This window comes from Calidris pugnax, unplaced genomic scaffold (genome assembly GCF_001431845.1).
Source record: "Calidris pugnax isolate Ruff unplaced genomic scaffold, ASM143184v1 scaffold197, whole genome shotgun sequence".
Taxonomy (NCBI): Eukaryota; Metazoa; Chordata; class Aves; order Charadriiformes; family Scolopacidae; genus Calidris; species Calidris pugnax.
The window spans coordinates 2,775,069-2,800,710 of record NW_015090936.1 but is presented as its reverse complement, the minus strand read 5'-3'; the positions used below and the strand labels follow the sequence as shown (position 1 = coordinate 2,800,710).

The following is a 25,642-nucleotide window of genomic DNA, read 5'->3' as shown; positions in this document are numbered from 1 at the left end:
GGTGTTAAGTAATACTGAAAGGGTGTACAAATGTGTGTTTACGAAGAACAAAGCAGGTGTTAATGTAGGAAGCAGTGCCCATGCCATGTTCATCGGTAATATCACTTAAGTTAAAAGAACAAGAAAAATATTCAGAAATTATAATCTGTGTGGATACATATTATGTTAAACAAATACAAAAAGCTGTTAAGAAATTGGAGACCACCAAGATTAGAGGTTGTTTAGAAAGTTGGTTTTGAATATGGTTGTTCCACGTAAGTCAATTCAGTTGGGAAGTTGTTCTGATTATTTGTTTTAATAAAAATATTTCTTATCTGCCTCAAGACTTTCCACATACAAATAAGACACAAGATTAAAACAAACAAATAGCAATGAAAAACCCAGAGACCGCTTTGTCCCTCAGTCATGTCCCAGAGTAAATCTGGAATTGGCCATTGTGCTTTACTTCCTCGCTTTCAAGAATCAAAGGACTATCTTCAAAGTGAAGCTGCAGGGAGCCATATGGGTGTTTTCAGAAAAGTCACGTATCGTTAAACGCTGATCGGAACTGTCTTCTGTTGACCTGTGGTCAGCAGTATGGGCTACCAGATTTGCTAAATGAAAACGTGTTCACTGCTTCCCCCTATTGATGCTCTACGGTCATTTCTGCATAAAGCTTGACTCGATTATTTCGTTCTATTAATAATATTTTAATGATTCTGTGTTGGTTCTCTCTTTTCTGGTACATTTTTCTTCACTTTGATGAAAGAGTATTTTCATACTCATGTCTCTGGCCTGCGTCTCTTTTTGAAAAACTAAGCTGATTGGGGTTTGGTTTTTTTCCCCTTTCTACTCTTTGCCTGTTTTCCTTAAGTGACTATTTTCTTTTCAAATAGCTTTCACCCATTTGTTATGCCGTCACTGGTGACTCTTTAGCGCTCCCAACTTTATGATTTTTGGTTTTTTTTAGTGTACTCCGCGGACGCGATACTTCAGAAACTCGCGGCTCTGGAGGAATTCCGTAGGGCGAGCAGTTTGCGTCAGGGCGAGCTGTGGAAACTGCAGAAAAGCCTTGCGATACCAAGTGAAAGGGCAATAAAAGGTAGATAGAATTCGGGGGGATAATTATGAGTCTATGCACAGGAGGCCTTAGCTGCGCAGCCGGGGCAGGAGGAGAACATGGCTGCGCAGCTACCAGGGCTGGTGCTCAGCTCTCCACACCGTGCCTCCCTCACGCCCCGCCATCCCTGTGGATGCCAAAAATCCCGGCCTAAGGGCCTTGAAGAGCCGCCGCCATCTCTAACCCCAGGCCCCTAAGAGGCGAGCCCGCTGGCGCATGCGCGGAGGCGTTGTTGGGGCGTTGCTATGGGAACGGGAGCGAAGCCCGCAGGAGGAGGAGGAGGATGAAGCTGAGGAGGCTGCTGCTGCGCTACTACCCGCCCGGTGCGGAGCGGACGGAACGGGGAAGCCGGGACGGTTCCCTGCCCTGACAGGGAACCGTGCGGGCTCGGCGGGGCTGGGGCCAGGCGTGGGGATTGCCGTGGGGCTGGGGCGGCCCCGTCAGGGAGGCGCGGGGGGGGGGGCTGTGGGTGTCTCCTGTAATGGAGGTCTTCCTCACCTCTGTGATGGGCTAGGGCAGGAGTAAGCAGGTGGATGGCGTTGGGTTGGCTTCAGGTGCAGGTATTTTGGCCCTGAGGTTGGTGGTGGGACTTCCAACTGGAAGCAGCTGTGGGGGGCTGTAATTAATGACTTACCATTGAGAAATTGAATCATAGGGTCATAGAATGGTTAGAGTTGGAAGGGACCTTAAAGGTGATCAATTTCCACCCCATTGCCCTGGGCAGGGACAGCTCCCACTAGACCAGGCTGCTCAAAGCCCCATCCAGCCTGGCCTTGAACACCTCCAGGGATGGGGCATCCACAGCTTTCTGGGCAACCTGTTCCAGTGTCTCACCACCCTCACAGGAAAGAATTCCTTTCTGGAATCAGGGCGATCTTGTTTGCATTGCAGTAAGGGGTTTAAAAGGTAAAAAGTGACTGTAGTTGGCACCAAAAAACATATATGTGTTATCAAAAGCAAAACAAGTTGCGGCATTTCTTATTTTTTTTTTCTTTATTCCGTGAATTTTCTAAGCAGAACCACGCTTTGACAAGCTGTGCTGCTGAGCCCTCTTCATTGTTTATCATGAACTCAAGAGACTTAATGAATTTTCAGAAGTAAAGCATGATAGAGATGGCCAGCTCAGGAAGTGTATTGTAATAACAGATCTTCCTTTCAAATTAATAACTTTTCTTATGAACTTGGTAAAATGCAAAATTACATAAAAATTCACCTAATTATCTTTTCCCACAGAAAGCCAAGGAGCAGCAGAATTCTTTAACAACTGTTTAAAAACAGGAAGCTATGTGGTTAAATATTTTAATGCTTCTGCAGAAGGTGGAGAGGTGCCAGAGCATACCAAGAAATGGAAAGTGTGTTATGATTTTCTGTACATTACTGCATACAGGCCTTTGCAAATACTGAAATAAATACAACGAGTTTTGTAAAACATGTTTTCCATGCTTCTTGGAACACCAAACTACAGCAAGTATCTTCAGGACAGCTTCTTTGAAAATAGAACTGATGAAATACTGAAGGTTGTTGGGGAAAAAAGAGCTCATCCATTTCCAGAATAGAAAATGGCTCATAAATGATAATGTTTAATATCTTTTATTGTATAAACACATCAGAGTTGTTCATCACCCTGCTAACTCTCAGCAAGAGCAGCCAATCTCCTTCTAGTTCCAAGAACTGGAGGGAGGTCTGCTGGAGTCAGTAGAGCAATAAAAGTGGAAGCATTGCTTTCTACAGTGCATATTATACAATCTTGGACATCTAATTAAGACCTTTTTATTACATTTTTTTTTAAAGGAATTATTCTGGAATATGTACAAGGTGGTGAGCCAAAGACCAGATGTATAGATCTACTTGATCTTAGTCCTAAGTAAGTATGATATTATTTCAGATAAAAGCGCACTCTGCTGTTTTGTAGCATGCTCATATACAACTCTGTGTGATTGTTTTAAACATAATTGGGGTTACCTATATCTTTGTTCACTAAAGCACACACAGAGAAAAGAAAATAACATAGTCAAATCATTCTCCTTTTATTTTAAATACAGAATCTTGCATTCCAGCTGAATATTACTGTGGTGAATATCACTTAGTTCTTAGGTCCTGTAATAGTATTTCTGGTCTTCAGAATGTTTTCAAACAGTGGTGCTAACTCAGCCCCCCTGGTACATTGGTTTAAATGACCTCTGTCAAAAACACTGAAAATAACAAGTAAGCATCAGTTCAGATTTCTCCTGCTAATTAATTAATCCTCATAACAACCATAGGTAAGGTGGTATAAGACAGGCAAGTAAGGGATTCCCTCTTGTATGTTTATGTGGAGAAACTTAGTATTTGCTTCTGTTGCAAGTAATGGAAGTTTTCTGGCTTCCTTTGTTGCAAACCTAATTGCAGTTGGCTTCTTTGAAAGAACAAGTACGAGTGCATAATCTGATTTTCTAGTCTCCTACTGAAGATGAGAGAAATTGCAGGAGCTTGTTATATCTGAAAATCAAGGATTGGCCTAACTGAAGAATAAAAAATACAATGTATTTCAAAATTAAGTTTAGATTTACGTTTGGTAGCATATCTTTAGGTAAGATAGAAGGCAGAGGTTACTTCATAAGGAAGCAAGTGAGATGTGCTAGTAGAGGACAATACTCAATCACAGCTGCCTCTGACTTACAGTCAGTTGGAACACACCCATCTGAAACTCTTAGGTGTGTTCCTTGTGAGGAATAGGACAACTTTGTTGCAATGAGAATGTTGACCTAAGAAGTTACTTAGCTTTAATATTGCTACGTACAATTTATGCACCAGTGCTTGAGAGGTTACTTGAGTGGCTATTTTGTGCGTTGGGTGGCAGAACATAATGGCATGTCACAGAATCAGAAAATCGTTTAGGTTGGAAGGGACTTCTTGAGACCATCTAAAGCAGGGTCAGCTAGAGTAGGTGGACCAAGACTGTGTGTAGTTGGATTCTGTATATGTCCCAGATGGAGACTCCAGAACCTCTCTGTGAAACCTATTTCAGTGTTTGACCACTCTTACAGAGAAAGGTGTATAAGTGTATTTTTGAGTTCAGATTGAATTTCCTAGTCTTTTTTTTTCTTTTTTCTTCTAATTTGTGCTCATTGGCTCTTGTCCTCTTAATGGGCAGTATTGAGAAATGTCTGGCTCCCTCTGCTTCATTCCCTCTCATCAGCTATTTGTAGGCTGTACATGCAAGGTGAAAAATCCAAATTTAAAAATTACTAATTTTTAAATTGTCTGGTATTTCTTAACAGGAGTATAAAACCCAAGAGGATACTAATTTATGGGGATGTTGTTAGTGGCCTCCATCTAGAAGACTGATAAAGAAAATCCCCTTTAGATGGCAATAATTTACATATTAACAGAAATGCTAGGCTTTCTTGCTAGGACTAGTTTTAAGTATATGTTGGTACTTTGATACCCTCAGTTTCTCATGGATTGCCAGGAATCAGCAGTTTATCTGATGATATGGAAAGATGATCCAATTCCAAGACTAGCTGTGAACCGCTTCCTGGGGGCTCCATGGTCACCAATAGACCATGGACCACAGTTTGGAAGTTATTCCTACAACTAAGAGTAACAGGAACGGGCATAGATTTATGAAGCCACAGAGATAATTTTAACACTTTCTGTATATAATTTATGGTGTTGCTACTTCATGGGCATTTCTTTTGGAATTTATGAAATTTCATTTTAATTTAGATATTTATTCCAAAGCTATCAGTTTTGCATACACATCTCCCATGTCTGACCCTCTATGGAAACCCTTTGAAAAGGTAAATTTCTTGCCAAGCTAACATTTTAAAAAGTTAAATCTTACTGAAGAGAAGGAAGGAAGTAGAGAAATCAAGAAAGACTTATCCATATTTATTTAAGTAGTTAAAGAAGGAGATAAGCGCATATAATTTAATTGCTTCAGTTTCTCTGCAAGCACATAATATTTTTGGGTTTATATTCATAATTACTGCCAGAGGATGAAATCTGGTGGGTTTTGGGTGGGTTTTTTGTTTGGTTTTTTTTTTTATTTTTTTCCCCTCGTAATTAGCACAGATGCCATAGCCTTAGTAGAAGAAATTGGAAAAGAAGAACCTCTCATCACAGCTTCATGCAAGGACCACGTCATACGTTTAGTACGAAGATTGCAAGAGAAGTTAGAAGAAAAAGAGGATCACAAATTCTATCTTTTTAAGGTCAGAGACATCTTTGGGGCATTTTGGGGGGCTTCAGTTGGGATGTTCTGCTGCATATTGTACATGAGAGCAAAATTTGAACTTTATGGCTGATTTCTTGGCTCTTTTCAGTCAGTTCTGCACTGATCAGAGCAGCTGAGTCTGGCCTTGTTACGTCTGCCAGGAATTCCCCGAAAAGCCTGGGAGGTATATCTGTTCCTGGACACTGTTTACACAGGCTTATGTACAAGGGTGTGTTTTGGATGGAGAGAAGGAATTCTCGTTTGTCAAATAAGGCTGTGGGGACCAGCAACACCCATTTTTGTTTGAACAAAACCTGCAAATATATCGCTAGTAAATTAGCTGCTGGAAAAAGCTTGTCTTCAGCTTACAGACAGTACTTAAAAAACTTACTCATTTAAAGCAAATTTTTAAAGAACAATGAGGGTTTCAAATCCAGGCCTCAGTCCATCAGAAGAGAATGGGTTTAATTGCATTTCATTGTGGAAATAAAATTACTTCTAAAGATTGCATGTTGGAATCGGAAATAATTAAGTGTTATATCTTTACGGTGTCAGCAGATGGCAATGTGTAGCCATTAAAAATTGCCAGTCAGTGCTATATTATTGATTGTTACCTTAAATTTAGAGGAAAGGGAGAAATTGTGTTGGTTTGTTTGACTAAAAAAACCCCTTACAAGTTGCTCGGTATAACTTGGATTCTTTTGACCAACATTACACATCTGGGTGAATTCTGCAAAGATCTGTGTATTTAACCTTGAAAACAGAGCTATGTAATTAGGCATTTTAAATTTAAAAAATTTCTGTTCTGTTTTGAGGTATGCTCTAAACTGAGGTAATGCCTTGCTTTTCATAAGCTTTTAAAATTCTGTGTTCATCACAGAGGCTGGCGAATCATCAAATGCTTGTTCAAATTTCAGTGTAAATAAAGTATTTGGTTTTGGTTGGGTATAGCGCCACATTAGAGCTTCTGAATTTCAAAGTACTAGAGACTGGCAAATCCAATCAGTGCTGGCTTATTTCCTTCACTCAAGAGTGGTTAGAAGAGTGAAATGAGTTTGTTTTATGTTTCAGTTCCCTGTATGTCTTGTAAAGAAAAGATGAGTATCAGGTGCTCTTGAGACACTAATAAAATGCAAGAGGTGGGTGGGAGTGAGAATTTTTTTTTTTTTCAAAAAATGTTCCATGTTTTCACATTGTTTGGAAATGAATATTTTTTCCTGTTGCACTGGAGCATAATCTTAAATGAGTGTATAAACCCATCTTTTTGTTATTTCCAGTAATTGTGGTGACGGTGTTGTGTTAAGGCACCCTGCAGAGAAACAAGCTTTTGTAACAATTTCTCAGGTTTTAAACTATTACATAGCAATGCTATGCTGTAGTGATTTGCAGATTTTTTATCTTGGGGACTGTTGTAGCAGATTTTGCAGAATCGAGGTACATTTTTTAAATACTGCCTTAGGGTTTGATTATTGTATCATTTACACAAGCAATTCTTACTGGCTTAGAGTTCTGTGGATGAAGCAACTGCAGCACTGGGCATTGGAAGAACAGAATTAGTCCTGTGATCTAAAATTGAACATAAGCCCATCTTGTTTTCCTCCCTTTTTCTCATAATTGTTAAAGATGTTTGTTGTTCAGAGCTGCCTGCATGGAACACTGAAAATGTCATGGGTCAAACTTTCACAAATTTCTGTGATTATCCATTCTTGTATCTAGATATTTGTATGCTGTGGCTGTTTTTAAAAAAAAAAGCAGAATATTTTTGTCATTTCCACATCTTGATTGCTTATTCCTACTTCTGGAGCTGAAAGTACAACTTTTCTTACTTTCTGTAGAGAATAGAAATTGCTGTTTCTCTAACATAAAATACGTTTTCTCTTTCTGTCTCTCTCAGTCCTTCACTTGACCATTGTTATTTCTGTTTTATCAGTCCCTACTCTTCTCAGCAGATAATCTCTAAGCTCCTTTTGTTTTTCTTTTGGAGAAAGGTAGAGATAAGAACAAAAAGTTGAAGCTCTGGTAATATGTCAGTGTTTAAGTGGCATTGCTCATAAACCATTTCTTTTTCATTCTTACACTGCAGAGAAGACCTAGGGAATCACTGCTGTATTTTTAACATCCCTTTACTTCACTATCAGCAATTGCTGGGATTTTCCAGGATATGATTTTATTATGCTTTAGACTCAAGCAGAAGCCAGCTTGTAATCCATGAAAGTTGTTAAATGCAAATCCTGTTATACAGTAGCCACCTTATTCAAACATATATCAGATATTTTTTTTTCTGGTCATTTTCAAGGTATCACAGCACACTGACTTTCACTGGCAATATCTGAAATAATTTTCACATATGTTTAATAAACCTTAATATGTATTATTATGGCTATGATGTAATTTACATGAACTATATGTACTGTCTGATTGAAGGACCTTAGAAGCAACGTTATAAAAACCGCCACCTCCATAACCTACACAGTACAGGCACACATCAAATTTGAAATTCTCTCCTTGAATTTGGTCTCGATAACTACCTTTGTTATGGTTCTACATGCCTTTTTTTCCCATGACTTCATAGGATGTAGATGTGTCTTGTTTCTGTTCTTCATGTTTTTGAAAACAAAATCATATACTAGCTGAAAGTATCCCATAACCTAAAAGACTCAAAATACTCAATTCAGCTGGATGTCTTGATTCTCTATATAAGCTTTAATATTAGTTGGGATTTCTTTCATTTGTGATCTCACTAGATGTGATCTCCTCACTCGTTTGTGTCCTTTCAGCTCTGGTCTAGGGTTACTTTGCTCGTCTTAGAGAAGGTGGAGAAAAAGCAAACGTGGTGGAAAAGACAGTTCATTCAAATTAAATATAAATTTGAAATCAATACTATATAATATCTGCAGTGATAACCTGTTGAGGCATGGGAGATTTTTTAGTGAGGGATTTATGTATTACAGCTGTAACTGCTAATCTGCTGGGAGGAGGAGAAAATACTAACCTATTGAATATTTTAAGCAATTGTTTTTTTTTATTTGCATCAGATGTTGTTTTCTTCTGTTTCAGGTACTTAGAGCACATATACTGCCACTGACTAATGTAGCGTTTAACAAATCTGGTTCCCGGTAAGTTGTTTTCAAAGTCAAAATACATAATCACTAACTGAAGTTTTATATTCGTAAATTAAATTATAAGAGAATTTCAGTGCTCTTATCTTGCTGCAAAAAGAATTCAAAGAATTCAGCTGTGCTGCTTAAAAGCATCTTAGGCATAAAGTCATTCGGGACTTTCACTGTAGTGGAATTTCATGTTAATTGATTTAACTGTGGGCACGGGCCTAATAATTTTTTTTCATGTCTTAAAAGCAACAGCTTGCTTTCTAGTTGAAATCCATTAAAGATTAGAAACAAGTTTTTTAATGAGTAATACTAAAAAAAAAAGAAAAGGAATCTCTATGGTCATTAATCTATTTTTTGAAAGAAAGAAGATATTTAGGGTCTGAGACAGTGCTAACTGAAATCTGTGGAAATAACTCATTTGACTATGCACCAGGACCTGTAAGTTATTTACTGTATTGAGAAGTTAATTTCCGAAATAACTCATTTGACTATGCACCAGGACCAGTAAGTTTACTGTATTGACAAATTAATTTCTCTTTAGCTTTATCACTGGAAGCTATGACAGAACCTGCAAAGTATGGGATACTGCATCAGGAGAAGAGCTGCGTACGCTGGAGGGACACGGAAACGTTGTCTATGCAATAGCTTTCAATAATCCCTATGGGTAAATATATTTTCTCTGAGATACAGCATAATTGCTAATCATGTTATTTTGCAAATACAGGACTGTTACTCAGACTTTTACATCAAATAGACCAGTTCAAATTTAAAGCATTCAAATTTTGAATTTGTAAAGTTCAACTATAGCTAATCACCAGGGAACAACACTGTATATTATTTGTATCAGAGATACGCTCAAGAATGTTTCTGTTTTCTGCTAGAATTTGTATATGATATGAGATATAAGTACTTCTGACATCTTGTGTTGCTTCAGGTAAAGAGGAAGTTAAAGAGAAAGAACATTTCTGTCATAACAAAAGTGGACTTCTCCATTTGGTGTGACACATTCATTATTATTTAGGACAGGATTTAGTGTCACAGCTGTTGAGTAATTTTTATAAAATCCACAAGGTGCCGCTGTATGAATGTCAAATATGAATCTGTGCATCCTTTGCTTTCTGCAATAACTGTTTGCCCTAGGCTAGAATTGTCCCATGTTAGGTGAAGGGAATTACATGTTAGCTAGTGAGCTTTCATTGTCATTTGCTGCCTGAGGAAGCTGTTGTGTGTAAGTAAATAATTTTGCTTCTCAGCAAAATGAGAAAATTAATTTCTATTTTTATATTGAATCACATTACTTCTTTCACTGTGAGACGTCCAATTTATCAGTTAAGCAATACACAATTAACATCAGGAAATAATAGTTAAAGACTTTTTCTTATGCTATTTAGAGCATTATCATTTCCTTCTAAATGAGAAGACTTTATCTAATCTAGGACCCGCCTTATATTATGAGAAGACTTTATCTAATCTAGGACCCGCTATGTTAATGCCTTATATGCTGATATTAGTCTTTACTTTAAAAAATAAAGCAATTAATGAAATTCTTTTATGTACTTGGAAGGAACTAGCGTATGACAAAAATCTGTGCAAAGATCAATAACTAGACTATAGCATGAAAGTGGAGATGCAATATATAGCAAGTCAAACCTGATGAGAGCCCTGAGCTAATTTAAATGAGTTCAGTAAAAAAAGAACTTTTTTTTCTGCTCATCTTTAGGTTTCGATACAGTGTCCCTTTCTATATTTTCTGGGTACCTCACTTCAGTCTTGCTCTAACTGCAGTTGATCACAACTCTTCCACTGGCTTTGGTGGGAGTGGTGTTCGACCTCTGAAATTTGGGGAAACCGCTCATAAAAAGAGTTTATAACTGTTGCTAAACAGATGCTATCTGCTGAAATGACATAACTTTCAAATACATCTGGAAGTACAGCAGATAACCTCATCCCTAATTTAGATTAGTCATCAATTATGAACACTTCTGCGCTAATAGATAGGCACAGCGGCTCTTTCAAAAACTAATTATGTCTGCTAATTTTTTCCATTAATGTAACTTCTGTTTGTGAAATCCTGCTCCAGGATCTTTAGTGCAGCAGAACGCACCAAAATGCAGGCAAAATTCAATAGCTGGGTATTGTTTCTGTGAGTTTTACTGTCTGAGGTCAGAGTTTTGTTTCTAAATAAAAATGACAGGATTTTTTCCATTTAGTGACAAGATTGCCACTGGATCTTTTGATAAAACCTGCAAATTGTGGAGTACAGAAACAGGACAATGTTATCATACTTTCAGAGGGCATAGTGCAGAAATCGTGAGTACTGATGGACATTTCTTATTCCTTTATGTTTCCTTATTCCATCATTGATGGCTGTGGGTTCCAAGTCCCCGTGAGCTGACACTGGAAGGGGCAGCTATTCTACTGCATCTGTTCACACATTCAGATATTGTGAATGTTTCTGCAGTGCAAGAAAAGAGTTCTTAAGAAATAGAATAAAACGTTGTATGCAGTTTGAAATGATATTTTTATTTGTAGTTTGTTCCAATTTCATGTGTTTGCTCAATGTTAAAACATTTTTGAAAAACAGCATAACAATTGGAATTTTCAATATATTGCACATATTTATTCCTCTATTTGTTTACATATCTCATTTTTTTCTAGATATCTTGCATTGCCTCTCATATTTGCAAAACTAAATACACAAGAACTTCATTACTTGTTTATTGTCTTTCACGCTGAAATCTGTACTTCATGTACAGGACCAACTGGAGCCACAGAAGAACGAATTTCTAAAATTCTAACTGTATTATCTGGGTATATGTGAGGTGCTGAAATGTCAAAGATGAATTGAAAATATTTTTAGCTTAAAAATGGTTGGTTTCCTTTCCAATGCACTGGGATCCCTATTAGCATTAGTGAATATCTTGATGCACAGCGTTCAGATTTAGAGGGACAGGGGAAATCCACTGAAACTCCTAATTTCAATGCAGAATATATTTTTTTAAAAAAATGGCTATACAATCATTATTTAATAAGGTGTTTCTGGAAATTGTTTCCGGGAACAATTGGAATTTAATTTGTAGATTGCTAGGCCTATAACTAGTGTGTTTGGTGGATGGTGATTTATCTTGGTGGAACGTGATGTTGTTTTTAGTGGGTTTTTGATTCTTTGGATAATTTGAGACAGTTATCCCTTACAATGGAGAACGTGTTTGCTTATTGAGACAGGCTGCAGTGATTTTGCTGCAACAAATCAGTTCACTAAATATTTAAAGGCGTCTGAATTTCTTCTGACTTCTCTAGGCCTTAGATTAGAGCCAAAGTGTTATGAGTTGTGCTAGCAAGTAATTAGTAGAAGATAATACCAGCAGAAAATTATGTGTTTCTCTGAATAAGATCTGTTTCTGAAAGGCCATTATTGCATATGATACTTTGCCGGCAAGGGCATGTTCATAGTTATTCAGTATGAAAAAAAAAAGTAATAAAAGAAATGGACATAATGAAAGTGCACCAGTCACCTTAGCTACTGTTTTCCTCTTTACATGGCACCTCCTAGTCTTTATTAGCAGAACAATCATACTGAGTAATTACAGAAAATGGGAAGATGACTACAAGATTTTTTAATGTGAAAAATGAATTAGGGAAGTTGTTGAGCTTTTGGTCTTGCTTTTTAATAAATAAATATGATGCTGTGGTGACGCCCTTGGCAAGTGGCCCAGATAATGACACCTGCAGGAGTGTGAGTGTACAAAGTGTGTTTGCAGGTACATGAAACTGTCTGGAAGGTCTTTGCCCCAAACTGACCAAGTCAAAGTGGAAGCCTACCAAATGATCGTGGTAGGGAGGGCTTTCAGTAGGATTGAACAGTAACTGGAGAATCTAAAAGAGAATTTTGAAATAAAGAAGTAGAATTTTGAAGTAAAGCATATTAGTCTGGAAGTTGTCAAAACCTGCTCTGGTGCTTCCAGGAGTCACCAAGGGCATCACTGTCTCTGCCTAGACCAGAGAGTGTAGCCCTCCTTTTGGAGACACCATGAAGAGTCTGCATCTGGCCAGTGGATTGTCAGTATGCCTGACAATTCAACGAGAAGGCCCTGTCATCCATCCCCCCACACCCATGAGACGTGTGTATGTAAATGTGGATCAGCAACTTGTAGGCAGTGGCATGGGTTCAACTGAAGCTAGAGTGCCCACGTCTCCGAGGGCAGGTGTGGGCAAGTAGGGGAACACGTGCTGCTAGGAACGGGGGGGGCGATTGTGACCCACTCCTCCCGTGAGAGGGGATGAGTGAGTGTGCACGCAGGAGTGTGAAAGTGTGTGATTAAAACTTAGAAATTTGTAGCTGTTTATTAAGATTGCATAAGTTTATCTATTGTATTAAAGATACTGATACTGAATACATAGTTCTGTGACAGTTAACTATGCAGTTAATAAATTCTCAAACTACTTCATTCTTGTTTTTCATTAAAACTTTGTGAACTAAATAATTTCTCCCTGTGTGATACAAAATGAAGCATCTAAATAGTGAATTTTAATCACGGCTCAGAAAACAATGCAGGAAATCTTCCAGTAAGCCTTTTTAAGGCATTGCCATTGCAAAGCAGCCAATTAGTCCATTTGATTTGAGTAGTCATCTAGAGCTATGCGTTAAGGATTTGTTGCTCTTCTAGTGAGCTGTTGGAAGAACTCTGCATAAAATATTAAGTCAGACTTTTGTCTTTTTTAAAAAAATATCAATCCTGACCCATTGTTTTTGAGAAAATGTATATAAATACTCTCCTTTCTCACTTCTTCCATCCAATGTTTCTTGCTACAGGTATGTTTATCATTTAATCTTCAGAGCACATTGGTGGCAACAGGAAGCATGGATACCACTGCCAAATTATGGGATATAGAGAAAGGAGAAGAAGTAGTCACTTTAAGTGTATGTTTGTCTTCCTTATGGTTTCAAAGATGTTCCTTGCTATCTTAGTTTTCTGAGATAAATAACAGTATAACCATTCCAACAGTTTCAAAACTTGCAGAGTTGCTTTTACCAGGGGTTCCCACAGTGACTGCAGTTACAAAACAGATTACAAACACTTGAAGGGAATAATAAAGCTGTAGTATTTTATAAGAACTCCTATTTATCAAAAGACGGAATTTCTCATTTTAATGACACTGCCATTATAGATTAGAATGCCTTCAATTGCTCATTAAAACATGTTGCTATACTGTAAATTATGACCACCTCTGCATTAGCATGAAGTAACTCTGAGAACATTAATGTCAGACACTACATCTGTATGAATCTTCTTCCTGTAAGCATCAGCAGAGGACAGCCATCCACCATCTCTACATTGTGATGTCTCTTTGCTCTACAAGGCTTGCTGGGATTACACAGGTTCAGACTGGCCTGTGCTGTGACAATGCATTTCTCTTGCATAAATCCTAAATAGCAGGTAATGCATAAGCTTTCTTTGGTGTATGTGGCCTATAGAGTGAGGAAGGCATTTTATCTTCCTTGGCTTTGTCTTCCTCAGAGCCCTGAGCAGAGCAAGGAGCAGTGGAATGTGTCAACCTTTAGCTTATAAGTATGTTTACATTCATTTTTCCAACCATCTCCACCAGCACCAATGACAAACTGTGCTGTAGTTTACTGTAAATGAATCATCCGATTTCAGTATGTATTGATGAACGAATGTGATTCTGTTTAAATCAAATGTGGAAAATATGCACTGATGACATCACAGGACAATTCTCACTGCTTGTGCCTGATTTTTTTCAGTTGTTGGGATATTGACTGTTCCGCAGTAGATCTTTCTGTAAAACCTGTGATATACTGGACAAGACAGTAGATAATAAATTGAAGGGTTATAGAAGGATCATACTGCTGAAAAAAAAAGCTACATATTGAACTACATTAATTAAAAAGTAATAATTACATTCTCGTACTCCTTTTTTAAAATTCTCTCAGGGGCACTCAGCAGAAATTATTTCGTTGTCTTTCAATACCACTGGAGATAGGATTATCACCGGCTCCTTTGACCATACAGTAGCAGTGTGGGATGTTGGCACTGGCAGGTACTGAAGTACTAATAAATATCCTTTTACATTGCATGTTTTAATGAAAAATCTAAGAGACAATGTTGAGCTACAAATTACAGACTATTTTTGCTTCATTTAGAGTATGTGTTCCTTCATCTTATCATGTTACTCCTGTTCCCATTGTTCTTCTGAAAAGGAATGCTGCTCATGAAATGCTTTTGTTTATGTTTTTTTGTTCTAAATTTCCATCTTATGAGCACTGAGGAGGCAGACAGAATGGACAGATCCTGTGTTTGTTGCTGATGAATTCTCCAAACAGAAAAATATTTTATCAACATGGAAACTCACGGTTTGGAAAGTGTCTAGAATTTCTAGATGGAACAGGCTGTTTAAGTAGAAAGAAAGTATATTTTATGTCATAGAAAAGTAGTCTGGTCACATTGTCTTTGAAAACTATAGAGAATCTGTTTCCTTCCCACAATCCTTTATGCCAGTATAAATTTACAAAGAGGAGAAAATTCCCCTTTGACTACAGAGAACAAAATGTCTTGCTTATGATGCCAACAAATAATAATGTAGTAGCTAAATATGAACTTCTTGTATTATCCTGACAAATCTACTTGTTTTTTCAACTGGAAACTCAGTATAAGTAGAATAATAAAATGATTGCCCTGATTACTGACAAAGTAATCTACGAAGACAACCATTTTATTATGTTTCCAGAGGCCATGTCTTTTTTCTTTTTGTGAGAGCAAGGGGAATATCTCTGAAAGGCATATATAAAAGGAAAGTGTGTGTATAGTGATATCTTGGGGTAATCGTGTGATTTAAAAAATAATGTACACATAGTACATCATTTAAGGCTTCATCCTCTAAGCGTTGAGCTTATTCAACACGAGAAGTTGAATGTTTGGCATGCAAATACTTAAGAAGGCACTCAGTCAGCAAATTGGACCTTTGGGTTCAACTTCATTCAGCCTGGTGTTTTTGCAAAAATATTTTTTTCTTTGAAAAGAGCTGCTTCTTCCGGTTTCTTGTCTGAGCCTGCAGTGAATTCAGTCTTGGGATTTTCATGTTACATTCTGTTTTTCTAAGAAACAAATGTGGACTTCACGTCAGGGTCAATACCAGGAAGTGGAATATGAAGAAGAAAATTCTGGTTTAAACACTGGCAGCTCTGGTAATTAGCTGGTGGGCAATATAATTGTGCCAGGGCCAGCATTCAGTCTTTTAGATGGCAGTTGGGGGGGTGTATTTTTAGTAATAATGAAAAGTTGCAGTCAGAAACACTGTGAGCAAATCATACTATGCTGTATACAGGTTCAGATAGATTTGCAAAAATCTTGTAGGTGAAGTTGTGTGGGCCTGTCTTTAACCATATGAAATACAAGAGAAAGATTGTTTTCAGAATTTGAGTTTGAACTTGGAGTTTCTCGTAGTTTTGCTGCCTGATTCTAGTGAGTGACTGTGTTCCTCAGTTTTATTCTGGGTAGGTATCCAGAATTGTCCTGAGTGAAGTTGATGTAGGGACAAGAAATCTCAAAAAGGTTCAAGATTTTCTTCATAAAATGTTAAAATTATTAAAAAAAAAAAAAAAAAGAAAAAAGAAAAAAGGGAGGGGTACACACACAAACAACACAGGACATGCTTTTGGAATACAGGTCTGTATTTCATCAATAATTTCTCCATGGCAGATACAGTCAGCTACAGTTCAGTTGAAGGTGTCTTCAGAGCTTCGTTTGACAAATCAACAGCCTGTAACTGGAGTCAGGAGTTGAGAGATGCTGAGAGACGGTTTCTTATTTACAATTCTGGTGCAAATATTATAACATCTATATATTAAGTTTCACTGGAAACTGAAGGCTAAAGAAGTGTTAATACGACTGAAGCGATTTATTTCAATTTTTTTTTTAATAATTTAAATGGAAATTTTCTTATGGCATTTCACAAGCCTTTTTTCTGGATTCTTTTTAATTATTTATCTGATAGATAGTGGTTTCTGTGAGACTTTCCACACGTTGCAATTTATTCTGATTATTGATCATATATTTATGTTGAAGCTTGAAGCCTGGACTACCTTTTCAAAATTTGGAAATTAAAGTGTTAAAATTTTAAATTAAAACTTTTTTCATTATTAGATATTTTGGGTATCAAGTGTTACATTAAAAGCAGTTTCTATGGCAAAATAATATGATCACAAAATTAAGAAGTTTTCCACTGTTGTTTTCTGCTTGTTGATTTTTGTTTTTACTGTAAAAAGGTCTACACAATCACAATGGTGCACACCTCATATTGTTCAAAAGTAAAAGAAGTAATTCTATAAAATGACATGAGTTTAATCAAGTTTTTGTTATCATAAACATAGAAAATTCAATTGCCTAGGAGATTTGCTTTGCTGTTCGTTTAGCATATATATTAATTTAGCTACCCTTATGCAATGAATAAAACCATTTCAGTCACTTAAACTCATTTAGTTGTTTTTCTAGTCATTACTTTATCCATTAGTTCAAGCAGTTTTCTATTAATGATACAGTGATATTAGCATTGTGATAATAACCTAATTTACTAATCCTTTAATACATGCATAGCAATTAATCATCTTTAGGGTTCGTTGCCTTATAGGCCATTAACTCACTGGAAGCAATAATGGCTAATTTTACCCTCTCTGTTCAGCTAAAGCTGAAGAATTTAATGGAACTGGTATTGCCAGTCTTGTGCATCAAGAAGTTTAGGATTAATGAGGATTAGAAATCATATTTCATTTTGGCCGTCATTTGCCTGTTACTTGGGAACATGTTCACATTAAGTACCTGATTAAGTTCTATTTGATCTTCAGTGGATTTTATAAATAGTTTTGATTGTATGGAGTTTTAAAGATGTGCTGTTTACAGTTCGTTGAAGTAGGATAATGGGAGAGTAACGCGGAAGAACTTGCTGTATGTGCTCTGTATGTAGATGAATGCAAGAAATCTGTTTCTGGCACCAGAAAGTCGTCACATTTCACTGGAAATACATTCACTAAAATGTTTTTGAAAGAGAAGGGTGGGCTTTTCCATTTTATTCCTTACTTTCTCTCTGTCTCAAAGATAAAAAATCGAATTTATGTAGTACTAGAATCCTAAATGAGCTGTACCACTCCGTTTAATTGCTTTAATGGATAAAATGGTGAAGAATTGACACCTTAACTGTACCATTTTATAAGCTTACTTATAATTTGAGTGTATCAAAATATACTCTAAAAATGTAAATTCTCTTTTTTTGTAGGATGTTACATATTTTAATAGGTCACCGAGGAGAGATTAGCAGTGCACAGTTCAACTGGGACTGTTCTCTCATTGTCACTGGATCAATGGACAAAACATGCATGGTAGGAAAGTTGAGTATGTGCTGAATACAGCTACTTGATATATAAAAACATATCTTTTGCAAATGGAAGAGCATTATTTTAAACTAGTACATGTAATTAATTAAAGAATTTACAGCTAAGTGCAAAACCTATAAGCTTATTCATTTCAGTGAAGTCCAGTTAAATAAAAATAAATGTTTTAAGGCTTGTTTAATCAATATGCTAAAATAATAAAAATATATAAGACTTCATAAAACTGATTAAACAATGACTCTTTATTGATTTATATCCAGGTTTCAGGTTAATACATTGTCAGAAAGGGCCTTTACATGTTGCTTTGTGGATCAACTAGATATCTATCAAGTAAATTAGTCAAAATAAGCAAAAAATTTACCCTTATTTATCTCTGCAGCTGTGGAATGCTATGACTGGGGCACATATAGCAACTTTAACAGGTCACAGTGATGAAATATTGGATGTCTGCTTTGATTATGCTGGTCAGCGTATTGCAGCTGCCTCTGCTGATGGTAAGTGAATTGACTGGGACTGCTCTAAGAATTGCAATAGTAGCATAAAACATCTTTGTCCTTTTCCTTTGCGTTTGCTTTGAATGTAGCTTGATGAAAGAGGATTATTGTGACTCCAAACTATAGAATCAAGCAATGTTTGTTACATTATAGAAAGTTTGGCATTAAACTTAAGAAGTTTTCTCCAGAGAAGATTTTCTTTTTTTTTTTCACACTTTAATTAACTCAATAAATCTTTCCTCTTTAACTTCAAACTTGCTGGGAAATATTTCGCTTGTGAGAGAAAATGCATTTTAAATGTTTAGGTAAGTAGTTCTGGAGTGAAGTTGGATTAGGGTTGCTCAAATTTAGGCTTAAATGAAAAAGGTAGTTGGAATTTTAATGGTGGATTTGCAACTAGGCTTTCCAAATGCATAGCAAGAGAATAGACAATAAAGACGTAGTGAAAGAAGCAATTTTGCTATTGGTATGCAGCAGTTTTGAATGCTTACTGGTTTTTTAGGAAGCGCTTTAAATAGTTTTTTGTATTCACCTGCACAGTGTTATATTATAGTGTGTAATTACGTGTCATTATTTTTACATACTTAAGTGTTTTGATTTGTGATTTCAGAATCAGGATACCAGTGTGGATGGGGGACACTATTTGGATCTGATTGCTGTAGTTGCTAAATTAAGACATAAGAGAATGTAAAAAGTTTCCTGAGATGTAAACAATAGTTTATTAAATGTGACTAATAGTTTGTTAAACAGAATGAATATCTGAAATATAGTGAACACTTTCTGAATTTACTGTACATGCATTCTGAAATTAAAGACTTAAGTGGTTCATGTTCTGCGTGGACATTTGTGTTCACATTTTAGAAGTTTTCCAGCAGAAACCATTAAGCAGTCAACCTTTTCCAACCAGATTACAGACTCTTTTTGACGTATTTTATCCATGGGGGAAACTGTGTTAAGAATGTCTTCTATTTCTTTTGAAATCAAACCTGAGAATGAGGCCCTATTAAATGACCCTATTAAAATGTTCTTACTGAAATGCATGCTTAAGCATAACAATCACAAATGGCTCCTAATCTACTACACCAGGATCAGCAAGAGTCTATAATGCAGAAACAAGAGAGTGCATTGCAAAGCTAGAAGGGCATGGAGGTGAAATTTCAAAGGTAAGTTGTTTGTGGTTTGCACCTTTCCTTATTTGATTACGTGTTACATCCAATCCACCAGTTATCCCATGGCACAGGAATACTGTTTAAAATGTCATGGTAATACTGTTAATATTTGAGATTGAGAGGTCTGGCTAAGAAGTTGTCTTTACTAAGAGAACAATCCTTTAGATTAAAAGCTATCAGTCAATGGTTGTTTCCAACTCCCTACTTCTAAGATAATACTGGGTGTGCTCCACCGATAGCCATCTCTCGATATTGTCATGTTATTTACTATTTGGTTCTTTAGAGTTGTGGCAGTTAGCAAGCTATTTAAGAAAAGATACCTGGCTTAGATAACATTGAAATGATTGTTTGTCCTTACCTGTTTTTCTAGAACATTGTATAGGTTGGGTCTCTGCAATCACTTGGCAGAGGACAGGGAGCAGAGAGAGGGATGCTGTCCAAATGTTCTCTCACTATGATCATAGTTAATACAGCTTCTGTCTGACCTGTCCTAAATTCTACTTGTGTTAATAAGCCCTTAGAGTCCCCAGATTCTCCAACAGAATAAGCACAAGTTTTTTAGTCTCTTGATGACATCTTAAGGCTATTGCCTTTGAGGCTTTTACCATCATCCTTATTCCTTGCTTCTACCAGATCTGCTTCTCTTTACTCTTTCTCATTTCTCTGCATACCCAATTTATGGAATGGAACAGAAAAAGCATATTTCTGTGGCAAAATACATAGTCTTATTTTCAGAAGTGCATAAGGGAGTATAAAGCCTGTTTCAAAAATCACTTGGTCATGAGGAGTGTGCTCATGTACTTTGCTGGAAATCTTGTCTGGCTCAATTTTGAATGCTAAAGTTCAGTTCCAAATACATTCAGTTACTTCCAAAATTGTACACATTTTTCAAACTTTGTTATTTAATACTTGCACCTTCTTTCAAGTGGATAGTTTTCACTAGCTTCCGGGCTAGTGTGCTAAGGCTGTGCTGCTTTTGTTTGATGTATTTTGTAATTGAAATATTAATAATTTGAAGCTAGTATGGTTCTTAGTGAACAAAGCTCTCGTGCTTGGCTATTCTAATCACTCTGCTGAGAGAATGTTAAGTTCAGAAGGGCTAGTCTTTCCTCACTAATATACCCACTGGGATATTTCACACTCAGTGTAGATGCACTGAGGAATGCAGCCTGAATACATGCTGACATGTGGGTAGGCTGGGGACAGCTTCACCAGGGTCCTTAGTGCTGGCATGATTTCTTTGCTGGAAGGGAGAATCTGCTCATCCGGGAGCATGTTGAAAAGTCAGTCTATTTCTGCAGATGTTCTGTGAAGCTGTGATCACTTGGGAAGGTTATTACTTGGAAATCGGATTACTGGAGAAGGGGAATTTTGATAAACGTGGTATTGTCTGGTTAGTGCTATAAAAATATATCTGATTATCGGGAAATGCATGCAATTTTGGCAGTGGACGTTTAACAAGTATGAAGACATACTACAAAAAAAGTTGCCTTCAGTGGAATTTTTGACGTTATAGAGACGTATGTTATGTAATGTAGAACTCTATGAAATTTGTAGAAATGTTATATTGGAATAATGATAACATTTAAATAAGGTTGTTACAGTTGTAGAGCAATTGCAATTTTGGTGGATAATATTCTGAAGTCTTGATTCTATAGTGAGGTCATTGTGTGTAGACCTTTGTACATACACAAAGTTTTAAGACACAGAAGTTTGCCAGGGTGACTTTAGTGGAATACTGTCCTTAATTTTAGCTGAAAAGCTGAATACAGGAGTTGCTGGTTCCTGTTTTCATCTTTTTATCAGTAGATATGCAGCGATTTCCAGGCATATTAACTTCCTTGGTAATATAACTCTTTTCTGTATTTTTTAAAAGGTATGTTTCAACCCTAAAGGCAATCGTATACTGACGGCCAGCTCTGATAAAACAGCCCGACTCTGGGATGCAGCTACTGGACACTGCCTTCAGGTATTAGAGGGTCATACTGATGAGATATTCTCCTGCGCTTTCAATTACAAAGGCGATATAATCATTACAGGTAACTAATATATTACTTTTTTTTTTTCCCCTTTTTTGAGAGACATTTGAAATCTTGTTATGGTAAAAAAAATGAGTCGGAAAAGTTTCCTGGGGCCTTATCCCAAATAGATGTACTAGCAGTGACTTAAAATATATTGAAGGAAAGCTAGAAACTCACTTTTGAACTGAGATTTAAGTGCGTATGGCCGTGAACGGATTTGTATAAAGGCATGGGCATACCCTACTGTGTCTCCTATGGGCATATACTAACACCTGAGCAGTGACTAAGCCATTTACTCACAATCCATTGCAGTGAGGGAGGTCTGCATGAGCAAAAGGCAAAGCTTTTTAAATGGGAGCACACCTCTTGTATATTTGCCACTGAACTCTGCTCAGGTTTCCTTCATTTCAGACAAAGTTGTGGGAAAATATGTGAACAGAGTATTTGTGATTGCTTTGATTGTTTGACTGAACTACCAAAATATGGGATGCAGGATGGTCGTAGCTAAAAATATTGCTGTGGGTCTGTTGTTTCTTGCTAGTCATGGATGGGAAAATATTTCTCTAGCTCCTTGGCATTCTGGGTAGATTGTTGATGTTGGTGTTAACAAAATTGGCTAAATTATGTGATACAGCTAAGTGATTCCTTCACAATGTGTGTTCATTGCTAGGGAGCAAGGACAACACCTGTAGAATATGGCACTGACTGAAGAGAAGGAAAGATCCAGTTTGGTATATGCCTACTTTGTGAGTTTCACAGTCAATAAACTCAGTCTTTCAGATCTGTTTTATTTTACCCTCTGTTCACCTTCAGCATTGTTGAAGTAGAAAAGTTACCCAGATTTTGATAGCCTTGATGTCTGGTAGATATAGAATCACAGAAGAGTAGAAGTTGGAAGACACCTCTGGAGATCATCCGGTAAAAGACCCCTGCTCAAAGCACTGTCAGCCGAACAGGCTGCCCAGGACTGACATGGTTTTGAATATCTCCAAGGTTGGAGACTCCACAGTTACTCTGGGCAACCTGCTTCATGTTTGATCACATGAAAAAAAAGTTGGGTTATTTTTTCCTTGTGTTTTAATGGAATGTTTTCTTGTATTTCAATCTGTGCATGTAGCCTCTTCACTGGGTACCACCAAGAAGGGTCTGGCTGTGTTATCTCAGTCACCTGAGAAAAATAATCATTAGTGTGAATGAATCCAGTCATCCAGGATGACCCCATTTCTTTCTGTGTCATTTTTAACTTGTAATGCTCTTAATAAAAAAAAAAAAAAATACAGCATTATAGTGCCCTCAGGTGTGAAAGGGGTGATGTCATGCACTTGCTCTGAGTACTTTTGTATTCCTTTTTTTTTGTTGTATAATAAAAAGTATTGAATTAAAATGCCAGTTTTGCTACTTGTAATACAAGATCCCACTTGGTATTTCTGGAGAAAACCAGCAACCAGTTGTGAACTGCATTGCTATTAACTGTTGCATGCATGCTGTAGTTAAACTCCCACTCACCCCCTTTCATACTTGCCCACATCTTCCCATTCATTCTGCTCAGCCCTTATTCTCCCATTTTCACTTGAGGTAAAAATATAATATGGGTGGTGACTCCAACTCTGAATCCTGGCCCAAAGATTATGGCCAACACAAAACTCTACACACCAAGGATTTGGAGTTAAGGATCGTGACATAAACTGAGAAGTGGATGAGGAACTCCTGCAAGTTATTTACCACCCTACAATGAGCTCTGGCCCAGGTTTAGGTCTCACCAGCAATTTCCAACAAGTCTCACCTGTGCAGAGCTCTCCCAACTTCCATAGCAGAGCACCTGAAACTCCAGTTGCCCTTTGTAGGGGAGTAGGGAAGGAACAGAGCTGACGGGTCTCTTCTGGCTGCCTTGGAAGAAGGATGAAGAGGGTAGGACCGAGCAAAGTATGTGTGTTGACTGAAAGAAAGAAGAAAGGAGATGCACAGCAAAGAATGAACTTGAAGGTATGTTGTTTATATTGTCTATCTCTGGGTGGTTATGGACTTGAATTTCTAAATGTTGTTAGATTTAATAGGAAGTTACTAATGCTGATGGATTCTGACTGTCTCTGAGTGCTTGCCAGCATCCTTGTGTGTAAATGAAGAAACAAAAGTGCCTGTCATCACTTGGCAAATATCCTGGTTGTTTCAAGTAGTGTCGTGTTGTGGGAGACCTAAGCAGTGTGCTGCAGAGCGTTTAAAATTAAACCTTTGCCAGTAGGCAAAGTGGCTGATATTAATGTTACTGCAGTGCTTGTGGTGGTTGCTGTTGCCGTGTGCATCGGGTTAGGATATCAACAGTGTATCTGAGTAATCCGGAATTAAAAGGGGCAGGAAGGGCAGTGTAGTCCCGTGCGACTTTAGAATTACCCAGTGTCCATAGATCACTTTGTGCCTGTGCTTACAAGTGTGACATGGGGGATTTCTAGCTGACAAAAATGGAGGAAAATTAATGTTATGAAATGTGTACAGATACTGCTACAAAGTTAAAAACTGAAATTTAACTTGCTGTGCAACCATCGCAAAGTAAAAAAAAAAATAAAAATTGTTTGGACTAGAAAGTAGATTTGGATTAGGAAGTAGATTTTTCTTTTTTCTCTGAATCATTCACGTTGGGTTATTTTATGTTGCCTTTTCCTTTATTTTTTTTTTTTTCTTATGCTGTGCTAGTGGTTCAGTGAATCAAACATCTGTTGTAGCTCTTGGCTTTGAGCTATTGCCCTATTTTTATGCGAAACTGTGAGTGAGTTGAGGTTTGTAGAGCAAGCACTGGACTGGGAGGCCACCTGGGCTCTATTTCTGACTTTCCCTAGATTCACTGAGTGAGTAAGAATTGCTTTTCAGGATGAGTTGCCCAGGTTTCTGTGCTCGAATGTGAAATACATTCACATCTGGTGTGATTCATAGCACTGCTGAGAAGTGTGCTGACTTGGTACCTCATAAGAACTTCAGTAGTACTCTAGGTACCATCACGTGAATGCTCTGATGTTAGGCTCTCTGCGCCTTGGTTTACCAATATGTAGATTTGATAAATATGTTGAAAGTGCATTGTATAGATGTATCATACTAAAATATGTCTCTGGTAGCAGCTTGATCCCTGTCTCTAATCCTACTTCAGTCCCTGAAGCCAAAATAGCGTGTGTGTGTGCTCTAACTCTATTGCCTGGTGCCTTTTTAATGCCATAAAAACATTTGGCTTCTACACACCTTACACTCTTGGAGCTGCCACTTTAATCACTGTGTGGTTGGAGTGGGATGTGGGTTTTGCATTACCCTGAAATGCTGGCAAACTTGGTTCACTGTGACTTTATTGAGAAGGATTACCTTGGGAGGCTCTTGAAGTGTGCTTCAGTGAGGCCTGGCACAGTGGAAATCATATTTACTGTGTTGTTTCTGTCCTTTACATCTCTGAATCCTTCCAGCATGTACCTCTGTGAATACACAAGTTTGTTTTTCTGGGAAAGAAGCCCGTACCTTGTATCATATAACTTCCCCAGGACAGAACAGGGGCTTGCAAGGCAAGGACGAGGATTTCCATGTGAGCACGTGATGTGTACTCTTGATGTGTGCTTTGTATCTCTTGAGATTCAATTTCTTTTCTGAATAGATGAGGATAATAATACTCATACCCACTCACGTTTTAAAAGTGGTGTTTTGTGAGAATTTCTTTCTCAGCTCCTTCTGTGATCACTAGCATTTCCTGGGTAGTTAGTGAAAGGGTATGACCTATATCCTGCTTGGTTATATTTTGCAGTTTGCTGTGCTTTACTGTCTAATTTCCAGCTGAAGCTGGGAGAAGGGCACGTTATCCATCAGCCAGACCTGTCTTCATTGCAAATTGTTTTAATTAGCTTGATAGGCCAGCTGTCTAATTTAACAGTCTGTCCTGCTAAATGCTGTACAGCTGCGAGTTGCTTTCTGAGGGCCTGTTCCTCATGATGACTGGCTTTAGAGTGTCTTTGAAAAATTGAAGTAGTGGCATTATGAGTTTGTTCATATTTAGCAAAGGCTTAGGAATGGTTCTGGCTTGAATTAAAATTCTTAAATTGGCTAGTATGGACGTGCTTTCCTTCTCAGCTGGAATTTGTTTTATTTATTAAGTAGCTCATGTGGGCTCTTTATTTCAATGG

At 37.4% G+C, this 25,642-nt stretch overlaps 1 protein-coding gene across 1 annotated transcript; it reads left to right on the top strand.

Annotated features, from left to right (window-relative positions):
• Positions 1–1,353: 1,353 nt before the first annotated feature.
• DAW1 (dynein assembly factor with WDR repeat domains 1) lies at positions 1,354–22,878 on the top strand. Its single transcript, XM_014951745.1, has 13 exons — positions 1,354–1,422; positions 2,891–2,963; positions 5,151–5,295; positions 8,355–8,413; positions 8,949–9,071; positions 10,618–10,717; positions 13,221–13,328; positions 14,361–14,467; positions 17,696–17,798; positions 18,190–18,304; positions 19,391–19,467; positions 21,350–21,512; positions 22,165–22,878. The coding sequence occupies exons 1-13, from the start codon at positions 1,383–1,385 to the stop codon at positions 22,197–22,199; spliced, it is 1,248 nt and encodes a 415-aa protein (XP_014807231.1). The 5' UTR covers positions 1,354–1,382; the 3' UTR covers positions 22,200–22,878.
• The last annotated feature ends 2,764 nt before the right edge of the window (positions 22,879–25,642 follow it).